Source organism: Electrona antarctica (genome assembly GCF_951216825.1).
Source record: "Electrona antarctica genome assembly, chromosome: 1".
Classification (NCBI taxonomy): Eukaryota; Metazoa; Chordata; class Actinopteri; order Myctophiformes; family Myctophidae; genus Electrona; species Electrona antarctica.
Genome location: NC_136806.1, coordinates 13101313 through 13116707, shown reverse-complemented (window position 1 = coordinate 13116707; position 15395 = coordinate 13101313). Strand labels below are relative to the sequence as shown.

The following is a 15395-nucleotide window of genomic DNA, read 5'->3' as shown; positions in this document are numbered from 1 at the left end:
ATATAAAATATAATCTCATAACATTTCAATAGAGCAGTGTAGGGCCGGTTTAGTTCATTTTATAACTAACTACTGTAACTGACCTGCTGTTGCTGGTCAGTTACAGTTGAGAACTAGTCTTGCATTAATGTAAAGATCGGTGTAGTTAAATCGTGTTTCTTTAGGCTACAACACAATCTTAACTGTAGGCATGGTAAATTGGAAGCGACTCTTAAGTGGAAACAGTGGGTGGCTCTTAAAAGAGCCTTTGTGGGGTTTGTTCAGTCGAATAAGGAGTGTTTATTTCTTGGCGGCTTTCTCGGTCTTCTTGGGCAGCAGAACAGCCTGGATGTTGGGCAGCACACCGCCCTGAGCGATGGTCACTCCACCCAGCAGTTTGTTGAGCTCCTCATCGTTGCGGACGGCCAGCTGGAGGTGACGGGGGATGATACGACTCTTCTTGTTGTCACGGGCAGCGTTACCAGCCAACTCCAGGATCTCAGCGGTCAGATACTCGAGCACCGCAGCGAGGTACACTGGAGCTCCGGCGCCCACTCTCTTGCCATAGTTGCCTTTACGCAGCAGCCTGTGGACACGACCAACGGGGAACTGGAGCCCGGCACGGGATGAGCGGGTCTTTGCCTTCGCCCTGGTCTTTCCTCCGGTTTTCCCTCTGCCGCTCATTTTGATGTAGGTTTATTTCTGGAATTTAATCTAGAAGAAATGTGCTGGTGCCTGGTGGAGAGTGGAGACCAGAGGCGCGCGAGCCCTTTTATACCTTCAACAACACAGAGGATATTACTGTCTGTATGTGCGGGTGTGCGCCCCACCAATCATAGAAACGGATGAGAGCGCGGGCTGAGTGTGTATGCGCTTCCAACCAATCAGTAGTAGTGGCATGAAGTGCGCCTCCCAAAGAAGGAGGTTCTTGGCCAGAGACGGCGACTCAGAGCCAATGAGATAAAAAGCAGCAGTATGCGGTTTGCGCCCTTTTTGCTACAACTCCTATCTTAACTTTGCAAAGAGTGAAATGGCAAGAATCTAACAGTTCCAGACCGCTCGTAAATATGAAGCCACGTATGATCGTCGTATTATAAACTCTAAACTGACTGTCTTTGACTTTGTCTTGTAAGTAAGTAAGCATAGTATAGTATTATGTGGTAGTAATAATTTGTAGGAAATCATATTACATTTTGCCTACATTTAGTGTCACATTGAATGGATGCAAAGCACCAACATTTCCAAATATTGGAAGATTAACCAGATGAATATGCTGTGTGAATATATAATATTCCTTAAGATATCTACTTTCATATACACAAGTATAAATAAAGTTTGATTTGTACATACATCCCTGTGTCATGTGTTATTTTGTCACAAATAGAAATGCTTAAATTTGCCCCATGTCATACAAGATAGAGCAAAGTATTTTCTTTGTTCAGTTTGTTGTATTTATTACTTGGCTATTACAGCAGCCCTGCCCCCAGTCCAGCCCAATCCAAAGCGTTCTGTCTGTCCTCCTTACGTCCTCAGAGCACATGACGACCAGGGGGCGGCAGTGGCTCAGGGGTAGAGTGGCTGGATGGGAACCGCAAGGTTGCCAGCTCGAACCCGGGCTCCCCCAGAGTCAGTGTTGAAGTGTCCTTGAGCATGACACCGAACCCCTAACTGATGTGCTGGTTGGTGCCTTGCATGGTTTCCGCCGCCATCGGTGTATGAATGTGTGTGTGAATGGAATGGGTGAATGTAATGCACAATCTATGTAAAGCGCTATAGCCTACATATATTGTTATTTGTTGGGGGTCCTTGACATGAACATGTTTGAGAACCACTGACATAGAAACATGAGGTTTTTCAGAAAACTGTCAGGATTGAGAAGACATTATGAATGCCACAGACGAATAACAGTCTAAGTCCACACTATTGATCCATAATGTATGAATGATAGATAAGGGTTCAGGACAACGAGGCCTTTTCGTGGAGGGGTCAGTCTGAAATTTGGACTTAGACTGTTTTTCGTCTGTGGTACTCATTGTAGAATCAACCTCAGGTCTAAATGGGTTCTAGCTAGCACACTCTCCAAAGTGCTGGAGACGTTGTCCTGTTGAACAGGCTGGAATGGTACATTTCAGTTCAGTTCAGTTTTATTTTCGGAATACAATTTGGACAAACAGTACATATACAGATATAATAATAAATAATAATAACTTTATTTATATAGCACTTTTCTGGACGGAGTCACAAAGTGCTGTACAACACAATCAATAAAAGCAACAAATCAACAACTTACAGTCAGCAATATAAAAACAACAATGTAATAGATAAAAATAGATAATAATACCAACAAAGTTCAGTGAAAAAAACATTTAACGGGGCAGGGGGGGGAATGCTTTTCTGAACAAATACGTTTTGAGAAGTGATTTAAAAGATGCAATGGTATCTGCTTGTCGGATGGATTTGGGAAGGGTATTCCACATTTTAGGGGCACGGATGGAGAAGGCTCGTTCTCCCTTGTTTACACGAAGGAATTTCTCGGGAACCTTTAGGAGAGCCCCGTCTGAAGACCTAAGGGTGCGGGGAGGGTTATAGGGGTGTAGGAGATCCACAAGATATTGGGGTGCCTGGCCCATTTGTACCTTAAATGTTAATAAAAGGATTTTAAAATCAATTCTAAAAACAACAGGAAGCCAGTGAAGTGTAGCCAGGACCGGAGTGATGTGGTCCCGTCTCCTGGTGTTTGTCAGGAGTCTGGCGGCAGCATTTTGGACAAGTTGTAAGCGGGAAATTGATTTATGGGTTAGGCCTGTGTATAGTGCATTAAAATAGTCTAAGCGTGATGTGATGAATGCATGGATAACTGCATGGATAATATAGATATACCAGTTTGAGTGTCAGTTTTCTGCACGCACGCACGCACGCAAACACGCACACACACACACACACACACACACACACACACACACACACACACACACACACACACACACACACACACACACACACACACACACACACACACACACACACACACACACACACACACACTCTCTCTATATATATTCTATATCATATTATAATACATATTAATATGTATGTGATAAATTATCCCCACCCTTCCTAATATGTTTTGTCAAATCTAGCCTCGACGACCTTACAAAGACTAAACTATTTCAATAGCATGTATAATGTACTATGTAGACACAGCACTCTATAGTGTATACTCATAGGTTCATTGATTGTACAGATATTCTACTGTTAGTCATATAATAAACATAGTCATCAAGGATGAGAACATAACAACTGTCTATGTGCCTTGCTTATTTGTGTATAACTTGGGGATTTCAATTTGATGATGTAGAGGTGGACGGGTTACTGTTTTTCTCTTTATTTGTATTACTATTACATTTGTAACGGTACTACTACATTTAAATGCTGTTGAACAACACAACATTGAACTAAAACAGTGGCCAAGGCCATAGCAAAACATTTACAAATATACGAAAAATACGAAAAAGTATTAATAAAAAGACATAAGGTGGTTATTACTTGCGCAAGCAGAGCGTGCAAGTAATAGTTTTCGTCCAGTGCTTTGATGTTTGATGCTTATGCGCCATGCCAGCGTATGACGTAATGACTACTTGTGCTTGATATGGCAGTGGTGTCAGATTACATACATGTATATGGGCATTACCTTCAATCCTCCCGACACTAAAACATATCGTCATTACGTCACCATCGAAAACCAATTACACCCTGGCATTGGGTCCTTTAATCCACATCTGTATTATGTCATCATTGAGAGCTAGTTATACCAGTTATACCCTGACATCATATGCTGCTACGATACATATGCATCAAACGGGGCATGTACGCAAAGTAACCAAGGTAACAACTGAGGAGGTACTTAAAAAACTGAGTGCCCTTCAACCCCACAAGGCCACTGGCCATGACAATATTCCCTCCAAATTTCTCAGAGACTCGGCCATCTCTATAGCTCCAATCATCACCCACATAATAAACCTCTCCATCAAACAGGGACAGGTCCCCCCAAGATTTCAAACTGACCAAAGTAACCCCCCTGCACAAGAAAGGGAGCAAATTAAACCCTGGCAACTACCGCCCTATTTCTATTCTTAGCTCCATCTCGAAAGTGATGGAAAAAATAGTCTATGAACAGGTTGAAAAGTATCTTCCCTCTTCCTGACATTTTGAGTTGAGCTGTAGTTGCAGTTAGAAAACTGAGTCTATCTTCACTGTAGGCTGCTTGTTTTGCTCTGATTTCCCTGTACAAAAACTGCCTAAATAGCCCAATTTGCTTCAATGTTGCATTGTCAGCTTGTAGATGCCCAGCTTTCAGACAAACAAAAGGTGAGGACACAAAATGTGATTGGCTGGAATGACATTTGTGATGATTAGATTGAGCACGGAATGTTATGTATGATATGAGCGCCCACATAAAAACAACATTTTAACAAATACTGTACACTTTTTTGAAAAAAGTATACCTCCTTATATAACAATAAGAACTGATTATCATGTTTTAGGGTGGAAAAAAATCACGGCACTCCATCTTTAACAATAGTTTTACTTATAAAAATAGGGTACAAAATACTATTTATTTGCGTATCAAAATTGTTAAAAGCAGTGTTTGAGATAGTACTTTAAAATGGGAGAAGTGGTTATTTCACAAAATAACACAAATCAAATCTAAAATGGAAAGGAATAATGGTCCTTTACAGGGCCGTTTGTTCGACCAATGACAAACAGGTCAGTGATGTGCACAGAGAATAATAGAGGGTATGCACGTAACATCATCATCAAACCCGAAAGTTATGCAGGAAGGCCTACTGAGTGACAAAAAAAATACTTTCTGGCCTTGACAGCCCATACATACAAACAGAAAAGTCCTTTCTGGTTGCATTCAACATCGTTAAACAATGTTAAACTCACTTTGCCACTCGATTTGCCATTGACTTTATGCATGATGCGCATACCCTCTATATAGCAGTGGTTCCCAAACTTTGCCATGTCAAGGACCCCCAAATTAACACTAATGAGCCCACGGACCCCCATTTGAAAAATATATGCCTGGGACCTCCATAAGAGAAGATTATGACAGCTCTAGCAGTGATTCTCAACCCGTTTAATTTCAAGGACCCCCAGTTTGACATGCATTAGTCTACAGACCTCCATTTAATGGCATTTCTATCTCTGGGACCCCCAATTTATATTGTAAAATGAATGTTGATGTAACTCTGAGAGTGTACGAATAGAACCAACAGGTCCATTTGGTACCCTTCAGAGTTACAGAACCATAAGGGTCCATTTGGTTCTAAACTATCATTTAGCTGGGTACCCCCTGGAGCTCCCTCAAGGACCCCTGGGGGTCCCCACTTTGGGAACCACTGCTCTATAGCATGCACCCATAAGCAATGACCCAACAGTTGAATAATATACAGATTGCAATATCAGGTATGCCAAATCTATATACAATGTAATGCACAACTGACACAATGTAATATAGCATATCATATATAAACACAATATAAAGCACAAGTCAGTGAAATAATAATAATAGGCAACCCAATCAAAGTATCACCTTACCAGGTATAGCTGGGAAAGGGAAACTTCACCCTTTTTGCAAAAAAAAAAAAAATATATATATATATAGAACACTTTGCTGGGGGTCGTTATGTGTGTAATATGTGGTCCAGTGCCTACAGATAGTACTGGGGAAGCCACACCCCAAACATATATCCAGGGAACATCCGAGGCTACACTACAGCGCACTGCAACAAGTGTGGTGTAGACCTGACAATATGAAAATACTCTCATTTTAGATCATACAAAACCCATACAAACCAGTAGCCTACAAAACGAGCATATAGGCTTACCAAATGACAAGTCAGCAGCCGAGCATACCTCTCTCACAACGCATTAACGTTATGGCGTTGTGAGGACCCACAACTGACGTCCTGTCAGCTGCCTGTTCAGAACACCCTTAATAAACGTCTCACTCAGGATTGTCTCCTTTTAACTATTGTATTATTAATAGACCTTTTTAACTTGTGATCATATGTGTTAATTTGACATGATTGCTAATGTAGTGTAGCTAATGTAATATGAATCTACATTTTGACATGCTTCTCTAAAGTAGTTTCATACAAATGTTGAACCCCATTTACAGCAATAATTTTGTTTATGAATTAATGCACAGTAGTTAATTAAAAAAAAGTTTAAAAAAAAACCTAGTTTTAGCATTGCTATTCAGATTAACGTCAGACGACTGACCTGGACTAGCTAGTTTAGCTGACAGGCTCTGAAATGACAAATGCTTATAGTATTTGGATAAACCCTTTCTTGGAAAAGATGGGTGGTCCATAAAAGGACCGTTGTGTTTAGAGCAGACAGAACGGTTTACTTGGAGCTAGTGTACTTGGTCATCACAGCCATGGTGCCTTCAGACAAGGCGTGCTAGTCTGCTAGACCTCTTGGGCCGTTTACAAACAGACCGTCACATGGAGTAGTTAATACACTACAAATATATAGCTAGACACATTACATTCATTTATAAAGACGGTAGTTGCTATATGGTATTATCCAATAGAAGTGTCTGAATAAACTCTTTAAAGAAAACGTGGGCGGCTCTTAAAAGAGCCTTTGGGTTGTTGGTAGATCAAGTCAGCATTGTTAACCTCCGAATCCGTACAGAGTGCGTCCCTGTCTCTTCAGAGCATAGACAACATCCATGGCGGTCACGGTCTTTCTCTTGGCGTGCTCGGTGTAGGTGACGGCGTCACGGATCACGTTCTCCAGGAACACCTTGAGGACACCGCGGGTCTCCTCGTAGATCAGACCGGAGATACGCTTCACGCCGCCACGGCGAGCCAGACGGCGGATGGCGGGCTTGGTGATTCCCTGGATGTTATCACGAAGCACCTTGCGATGGCGCTTGGCGCCTCCTTTTCCAAGACCTTTTCCTCCCTTACCTCTTCCAGACATCGTTGCTTTAGCAGTAGTTCAAGAAGTGAATGATTTGAGAGCTCAGAGCCTTGCCTTTTTATGTGTGTTCTGAGGACGTAAGGGAGGACAGGCACAGAGAGAGCTGCGTGGGCGTTGAAAATGTGCACCCGCCCCCCCCAAACACACACACATACTCCTCCCCCTTGGTCACACCACCCATTTGTTTTACAGTAATGTTGCTATTCAACTCTATAATCTCAACTCTATCATCATTTCTGTTAATTTGTGTCAATAGTTTTGCCACTCCAATATTGCTTTCCCTGTTTTTATTGGTTTCATTCCTTGGCATTATTATTCTTTTTTTCTCTCCCTAATAAAGTTGTTTTTACATGTTGCTTCTTCTTGCCCATCATGTGTAAAGTGTTTGGGTACTCACTACTCACTACTCAGAAAGGCGCTACATAAATTTGAGATATTATTATTAAATAATATTATTATCATGCAAGAGACTGATACAATAATTTATATGTAAACATCTGTAAAAACCCTTGGAAGGCATAAATAACATTCCATGACTTCATGATTTATCTTCCCATGCTGTAGTCGATAATGTAGGCCTTTATGATTTGGAACTATATGTCATTGTCCACTATTCAATGTTGATTTGAACCAAACTGATTTATGGTTTAGCAAAATTATGTGCGAAATTCTGGATTAGAACTGGCTTTATAATTGCGTGGTGTTTGATTTCTAATACACAGGCATAATACTGCCTGGTGCTCACATGATCACCATTATAGTGAGGATAGGATACTCTTATAAAACAATGTGGTTGGCTCTTAAAAGAGCCTTTTGTGGGTATAAATATGTAGCAGACGGTTTACTTCTTTTTGGGCGCTGCCTTCTTTGCTGCCTTAGGTTTGGCAACCTTCTTGGCTGGAGCTTTCTTGGCTGCTGCGGGCTTCTTGGCCACTTTTTTGGGGCTCTTGGCGGCCTTCTTCGGGCTTTTAGCTACTACTTTCTTGGCGGCAGGCTTCTTGGCTTTCTTGGGTGATTTCTTGGCGGCTGCGGGCTTCTTTGCTACCGCCTTCTTGGGCTTCTTAGCCGCTACGGGTTTCTTGGCTGCAGCAGGCTTCTTTGCTTTAACTGCTTTCTTAGCTGCAGGCTTCTTTACCTTCACCGCTTCTGCCTTGTTAATCTTGAAAGAGCCAGACGCTCCGGTGCCTTTGAGCTGGACCAGGGTGCCTTTAGTGACCAGGCTCTTGACGGCGGTCTTCACGCGGGCTTTGTTCTTCTCCACATCGTAGCCGCCAGCAGCCAGAGCCTTCTTGACCGCAGCCAGAGACACACCGCTCCGCTCCTTGGAGGCGGACACGGCCTCGACGACCAGCTCAGCGACACTGGGGCCGGTCTTCTTGGTTCGGGGAGCTGCCTTCTTCTTGGCGGCCTTGACCGGAGCTGGTGCTGGAGCGACTTCTGCCATTATTCTCTCGGATAGTAGGTTGCTGTTCCTCCTCTAAAGTAAACTCTCACAGAGTGATGCTGAACGCTCTGAAGGGGCTGGACTTAAACACCACATGAGAACCATCTAGACTCAACACACACAGCAGCTCTACTGTAGCTATCTTAATGTTACACTTTTGTGTTTTCTCCCCGATTAAAACAACATATAACTATCTAAATGTTATATTATTTAATGCAACAAAGAGCTGACCAGTTAACACACATGTTCCTTTTTTACATTAATACATCTGAGATGAAAACGGCACTCTAGTTTTTAAGTTATATGCTAAAAACATCACCCTTCCACAGTCTGACACCAGTGTTTCCTCTGTCATTTGTCTTCTAAAACAATTTAAACTATGATAAATTAACAATGATACTCAAACTCGTCTTAGCAGACATTCATGGCGACGCAATAACATAAACTATACTTTTGTTTTGTCTTCCGTTTTACTATAAACAGAAGGTTTTCTGACACAAGTAAACACACTCCAGTTGACAACAGCATGGTGGAGTTGATAACCAACTTCCAATGACAGAGGTTGTAACACTTGGTCAATTTGTGGTCAAAAACGTATTGCTATCAAAATACAGAAAACGACATGTGTTTTCATCTTCAATCAACTGCATGTATTTGTGCATGTGTATATGTATTTGGTTATGGCACACATACACTTTCACTGATATGCCTACACTCCTTCCATGCATTACCACTAACAATAATGTGATGATGTAAGCAGACAAATGTGACTTTGGAACATGATGTTGTAGATTGGCATGAATTACTTAACTTAAACTGGTGTATACAGACTGTACAGTAGAGTAGACTATACTTTTGTATTAATACAAAAGTATTTGTTGTAGTGTCACATTATGGATATGTATGCATATATATTCTTTTCAGAGCCACCCACACTTTCTTTCAATATTTATTCAGCTAAGTTTCATGATCAATGAGGCCCATAATGAACTACTTATATGTAACCCGTTCTCAACAGTGATATCAAAGTACATTATAGTAGTAATGGATGAATTCATGACAGAGGTGACAGTGCATATTTAGGTGAGGTGACTCTGATACAAGCTTGGTTATGGAGCCTCGCAGCCTCAAGTTAACATTATGAAATGAATCAAACTGTTTTAATTCTCCATTATTGGGATACAACATAAAATGAGTAAATCTAAATATTAAAGGTTGTTTGATTCCTAGCAATGCTGATTAATAGCTTGCATTATTGTTAAAATTATGTCGAGCCTTTGTGTAAACACAAACTTTGTCCTAACACAAACGTGAAATGCCATTGACAATGAATGGCCAGTTCAGTTGACAAACATTGAAGACGAGGACATACATTTTGATTGGTCAGAATGAGATGATGTAAAATGACGTATGATGATAAGAGTGCCCCTCACTTCACATGGGTGTGATTTTTGTTTGCATTGTATTCAGTATTATACTGTCATTTCACAAATATGCTTGGTGTTAAAATAAAATAATAATACAAATTGGCTTTGCCTTTCATAGTAACCCCTACTAGTGCGCAAGCAGAGCGCGCAAGTACTGTCGACCGCTACAAACTGTCAAATCTCAGATTCTCTTTGAAAGAACGATTGAAATATTGAATTATTAGGTTTAGCTATTTGCTACGTACCTTTTTTTAATAAAATAGTATTATGAAGTATATCGTAATAAAGATGTGGATTAAAGGAACCAATGCCTTTGATGGTGACGTATATCTCGATCAGTGTCGGGTGGATTAAAATAAATGCCTCTATGTATATGTAATTTGTAAATTGATTAGCGGTATACTGTGGTTACTTTTGATGCGTATGCACCGTCCCAGCATATGACGTCAGGGTATAACTGGCGTCATATGCTAGCTCTCAATGATGACTAGCTCTCAATGATTACGTAATAAAGATGTGGATTAAAGGTCCCAATGCCAGAGTGTAATTGGTTTTCGATGGTGACTGATACGTCGATGGTGACGTCAGGCACAAGTAGTCATTACGTAATTTGCTGGGACGGTGCATACGCATCGTCGGGCGAAACTAGTACTTGTGCGCTCTGCTTGCGCAAGTAATAATAATTGCCTGCAAATGGGTGTCTGAGATAATTAGTAAGGAGCATGCACAGGTCGCACGCACACACAGTTTTACTGACTTATTATAGCCTTCACACAATGCCACTCCAATAATATACATTATTTGTATTGTGTTGTGTTTTTAATGTGCTATGGATCTCCCATGAGTCTGAAATAATGATTGAATATACACTGCATTAGTCTCCCACAATTCAACCCTCACAGAGTTACAATGTGACCAGTGGGGGCTCCAGAACATTTATACTGGGGGTGCTGGAAGGGAGCTTGAGTGGTAACAGAGGTGCTATGTCCGGATGAGATTTTGGGGTTTTTAGCCCCCAAAAACATGCCTTTGAGCGTTATTTTTTCGGTTTTCTTCCCCAAAAAACAGCCTTTGGGGAGCAATTTCACACCAGCAAACAAGAAAGCAATAATGCACAGCTATTAATGCGGCAGGATGAGAGAGAGTGAACGTAATGAAATAATTAATTGAAAGACTAAACAACTAGGCTATACTGTTTTCAAAATCAATAAATGCAGTATGCTCTAAGGCTGCAGTCCATGCCTATCCAACACAATCCTTGAGCATTATGAATAAGGATTATCAGTAAACCAAGTAACCAACACAATATCATGCGCATTAGGTTAGGTAGTTAGAGGGACCATGGCCAACTGCATCTTTAAACATTTCTTTATTTGAATTGTGCTGGAACTGTCACTATAACTTGTACTCATAACATAGCCCATTGCTGTTTATACATTTATGTTCAATAAACTACTCAAACAATCAATGAAAAAGAAGGGGGGAAAGATGATTCTTGTAATGTCTCAAGGTAAAAGATCTTAAAATACTCTTCCCTCACTCCATATCAGCACTTTGCCCTGGGCATGAGAGACCCTACCGTTACTTTACTTATGCTGCTTCACACGGGCAGATGCAAAAGATACAAAGATGCAAAGCTACAGTCACAGACAGTGCATTTGTAACTGTTGAGCAGCAGGAGGACGACGTTTGTTAGCAGCTCAACCACTGTCTTCCAACAACACAGATACAATGAATGACTCACCTAATGATGCAGCACGTTCCACGTTCCACACACATTGTTTAAGTGATGCATGGTTTTCGTATCTAAATATGATCACGTCATATCACGTCTGTTAGCGACTCGCGCTGAGTCTGAAGTTTCTGAACGAATCACTTTCCCTTTCAGTTTCAAAAACTGTCATGGCAGCTTGCTTGTTTACAACCGAAATCTTCCAGGGGCCACAATGGGGCGCTCCGCGGGCCGCAAATGGCCCGCGGGCTATGCAGTTTTAACATTTAATCGCTAGACTATAGCGGGCCGCCTATTGGGGAACCCTTGTATGTATGCCACACTATAGATTGAGTATGTACCAAGGAAGATACTGCAATCATTTCAGTAGTTTTGGCTCATTGTGAAGTCAGTGCATAAGTAGTTAATATCAAAGAATAGCTCTTTAAATAACACATTTGGGTGGCTCTGAAAAGAGCCGTTTTGGGGTTGTGACAGTGACAGATGAGTTTAAGCACGTTCTCCACGGATACGACGGGCCAGCTGGATGTCTTTGGGCATGATGGTCACCCTTTTGGCGTGGATGGCGCACAGGTTGGTGTCTTCAAACAGACCGACCAGATAAGCCTCGGCTGACTCCTGGAGAGCCATGACGGCGGAGCTCTGGAAGCGCAGGTCGGTCTTGAAGTCCTGGGCGATCTCCCTCACCAGGCGCTGGAAGGGCAGCTTGCGGATCAGCAGCTCGGTAGATTTCTGGTAACGACGGATCTCCCTCAGAGCCACTGTACCTGTGTTAGTTTTTGACGAAATCAGATCAAGACGAAATCCGTCATCCGTCGCCGTAGCAACGAGCTGATGTTCTAACGGCGACATAATGCGTAGCTGTCCTCGCAAATGCCTGTCACAATGCCAAAACATACCCAATCCGTTATCCGATCCGATTCTTGGGCAGACGGACACTCACATTATTGCGTTGTGGAAGTGGACCTTAGCCGTAGCCTATGTTTTGTTGTCATTAAACAGGAAGACAACCTCGTCTCCTTCCTGTGACTGTATCTCCAACAACAAAACATATCCTATGCTTTAGAAATGTAACTATCGCCATTGGAGTATAGCATGCAGCCCATGTAATGCGTCCAAATAAAATAATGAATGAATGAATAAAGTAATACATGAATGAATGAATAAATAAATAAATGTCTGTTTCTGACGGGATTCGAACCCCTCCCTTTGGCAGCATAACGTTTCCTAGACCTGGAGCGTAATACAGGACGTCATTCCTAGCAACAATATTGTGCAATCATATTCAAATGATAGAGTATAAAACCGTGCAGCCATTCAAAAAATGGGACATGGGACCTAGATTAAGGTGAGATCTCATTCACCACAGGCACATTTATTTCCAACACTACTGTTTAATAGCCTACAGATTGGTTGCATATCTCCAACCATCATCACCTAAATTCACCATTGGCCTATAGTCATTGTTATACAGGCTGCTCAGAAATAGTAAATAATAAATATGACAAGATAGGTTAGATTTGTTTTCAAACATGAGACTAAATATGCATGGCAAAGTGTCTGAGAAGCCAATGTGGTACCATTTACAAATGACCTCTGGCAGTCTACTAGCAAATGCTCTATCGTTCGATCATCTGTATTACAATTTAGAACCAGGCATTTAATAGTTTTAACAAAACAGCTCCATTTTACCACCGCCCTTACTGCTAGTCTTCCCATTTTTACCTCTTTACCTCCTGTATGATGAATTCCTGTTCTGTTCTCTGGCTATAATAAAGGGGTATTGGTAGGTATCTAAATATTTTGATGAATTGAACAAGGTGGACGCTCTATTAAACAAGTGTAATGCTGTATTGGGTCGTCCACTCACAGTTAACAGTATTTGTATTGAGTTGAAATATACTGTAATTCTGCAAACTGTTAATACATATTTAAATCAAACAAGGTCTGCTTGAAGTCAAATTACCTCACTCATCACAGCAATGGTACAAAGTGGTTCAGGGCAAGCAAATAGTCTTTTAGTGGACTGACTACTAGATTATATAAATGCATTGAGAGATTAGAACGTGGGTTATAATTGTATTAAATTTGGAGCGTGGAATAGAAGATTTACTCATTTACCCTAGTCTGTATTTTAGCGACAGTAGATCAGACGGATGGGAGAACATTATTTGTATTGAGTTGTGCTTGAAATGTACTGTAATTCTGCAAACTGTTGACAAACTGTCAATCAATCAATCAATGTCTCCTCCCTCTGTGGGTCACATGAGCAGTGGCAGAAGAAGCCAATCATATGCTGGGAGTCGCACACTTCATTTGCATAGCCTTGCTAGTATAAATACTGGTGCAACGCCGAAACACAGTTCACTTCTTTTCTTCAATCACTGAGAGAGAAACATGCCTGAAGTAGCAAAACCAGCGCCCAAGAAGGGCTCCAAGAAAGCCGTCACCAAGACCGCTGCGAAGGGCGGCAAGAAGCGCAGGAAGGAGAGCTACGCCATCTACATAATAAGGTCCTTTTAAGGACCACCCATCTTTTCCAAGAAAGAGTTCATCCTAATACTATACACAAGGATATTAGAGTGTTGTCAGCTAAGCCAGTTTCATCTGACATGAATGTGAATACAGTGATCAGAGGCATACATTGTGCAATACGTAATCGACATTGTTTAATTCATAAGCAACAATGATTCCTTTACATCGGGTCTAATGTTTATGAACTTTAGGAGCTTGTGAACATGTAGATTCCTATTTCAAGTGCATAGCTTCATTTAAAAGCTACGTATGTGACCAAGGCCGAATCAGCCACACAATTTGGGCAGTAGAATATTCTTTATTTAATAAGACATACAACCTTTATTAGAGTGGCACCGTTTAAGGTTTTATCATTATTACTCTTAGCTTCAGTTTGTTCAAGGACACACACGGGTTCATAAAAAAAGTGGAGAGAGACTGAATCAAATATAACATGTTTATTTTCCTATACATGGGGATCTCTTAAACACCCAGCGGACAGTTGCCTGTCCGCCGATGGTTGCTGGGTGTCCGCACTCTGTCACACCACTCCGGGTCCCTGGCACAGCTCGCTCGATTCTTCTCCGTCATTAACACACTGGAGTCCTTTCCCTCTCGGCTCGATGTCATGGTGCGCCGCTGACCTCCAGCCCTCTTTCTCTGTCCTCCTGTCAACCTAATACGCACAGAGCAGCACACACAACACCTTTCTCTCCAAGTGTCGTTTTATACTGCAACCAATCTGTGTTGATTAGACAGCTCCTCCTCCGTCCTTCCTCCTGACAGCTGTCAGTAATGACACTGATGTCATGCTCAGTCCTTCACATAAGTTCATATATCAAATCGACAGTGGTAAGTAATATATATATATATATATATATATATAATAAGGGAGAATATTATAAGTCACTGATAGATATACAACAATAATACATATGCAAAACAATTAAAGGAACAACCAAAATAAAAAGAAAAAACCTAACTTGACACCGGTCACACATACACTTGGCTGGCCTATGATGTAATTTCGGAAAGCCAGGCATTGGAGCGTCCATCAGAAAGTGAGAACAAATTAAATAATAAAAAATACATTGTAGCCTACATAATCTTGCTTTTTGAAAACAAAGAATATGCCAAATACCAAATAGAAATAGGGATAGAGAAGGAAATGTAGACAGAGGAGAAGAGAGAGCCAGGGGCCTCAATCATTCAGTGAGTGGGGATTAGATGGAGGGGAGTCAAGAAAGGATTCCAGATGTACATTCTTTTGAAATATAGTTAGATTGAATATCCAATT

The 15395-nt window shown here is 41.3% G+C and overlaps 4 protein-coding genes across 4 annotated transcripts; all 4 read right to left on the bottom strand.

Annotated features, from left to right (window-relative positions):
- Nucleotides 1–279: 279 nt before the first annotated feature.
- On the bottom strand, nt 280–698 carry LOC306935636 (histone H2A-like; the record flags this gene model as incomplete). The annotated part of the gene is made up of 1 exon (XM_079518741.1): nt 280–698. The coding sequence occupies exon 1, from the start codon at nt 661–663 to the stop codon at nt 280–282; it is 384 nt and encodes a 127-aa protein (XP_079374867.1). The 5' UTR covers nt 664–698.
- Nucleotides 699–6669: 5971 nt separating this feature from the next.
- LOC306928637 (histone H4) lies at nt 6670–6981 on the bottom strand (the record flags this gene model as incomplete). The annotated part of the gene is made up of 1 exon (XM_079508898.1): nt 6670–6981. One exon carries the CDS (start codon nt 6979–6981, stop codon nt 6670–6672), a length of 312 nt encoding a protein of 103 aa, XP_079365024.1.
- An 841-nt stretch (nt 6982–7822) lies between these two features.
- LOC306934864 (histone H1-like) lies at nt 7823–8425 on the bottom strand (the record flags this gene model as incomplete). The annotated part of the gene is made up of 1 exon (XM_079517673.1): nt 7823–8425. One exon carries the CDS (start codon nt 8423–8425, stop codon nt 7823–7825), a length of 603 nt encoding a protein of 200 aa, XP_079373799.1.
- Nucleotides 8426–12073: 3648 nt separating this feature from the next.
- LOC306914420 (histone H3.2-like) lies at nt 12074–12436 on the bottom strand (the record flags this gene model as incomplete). The annotated part of the gene is made up of 1 exon (XM_079491425.1): nt 12074–12436. The coding sequence occupies one exon, from the start codon at nt 12434–12436 to the stop codon at nt 12074–12076; it is 363 nt and encodes a 120-aa protein (XP_079347551.1).
- Between the last annotated feature and the right edge of the window lie 2959 nt (nt 12437–15395).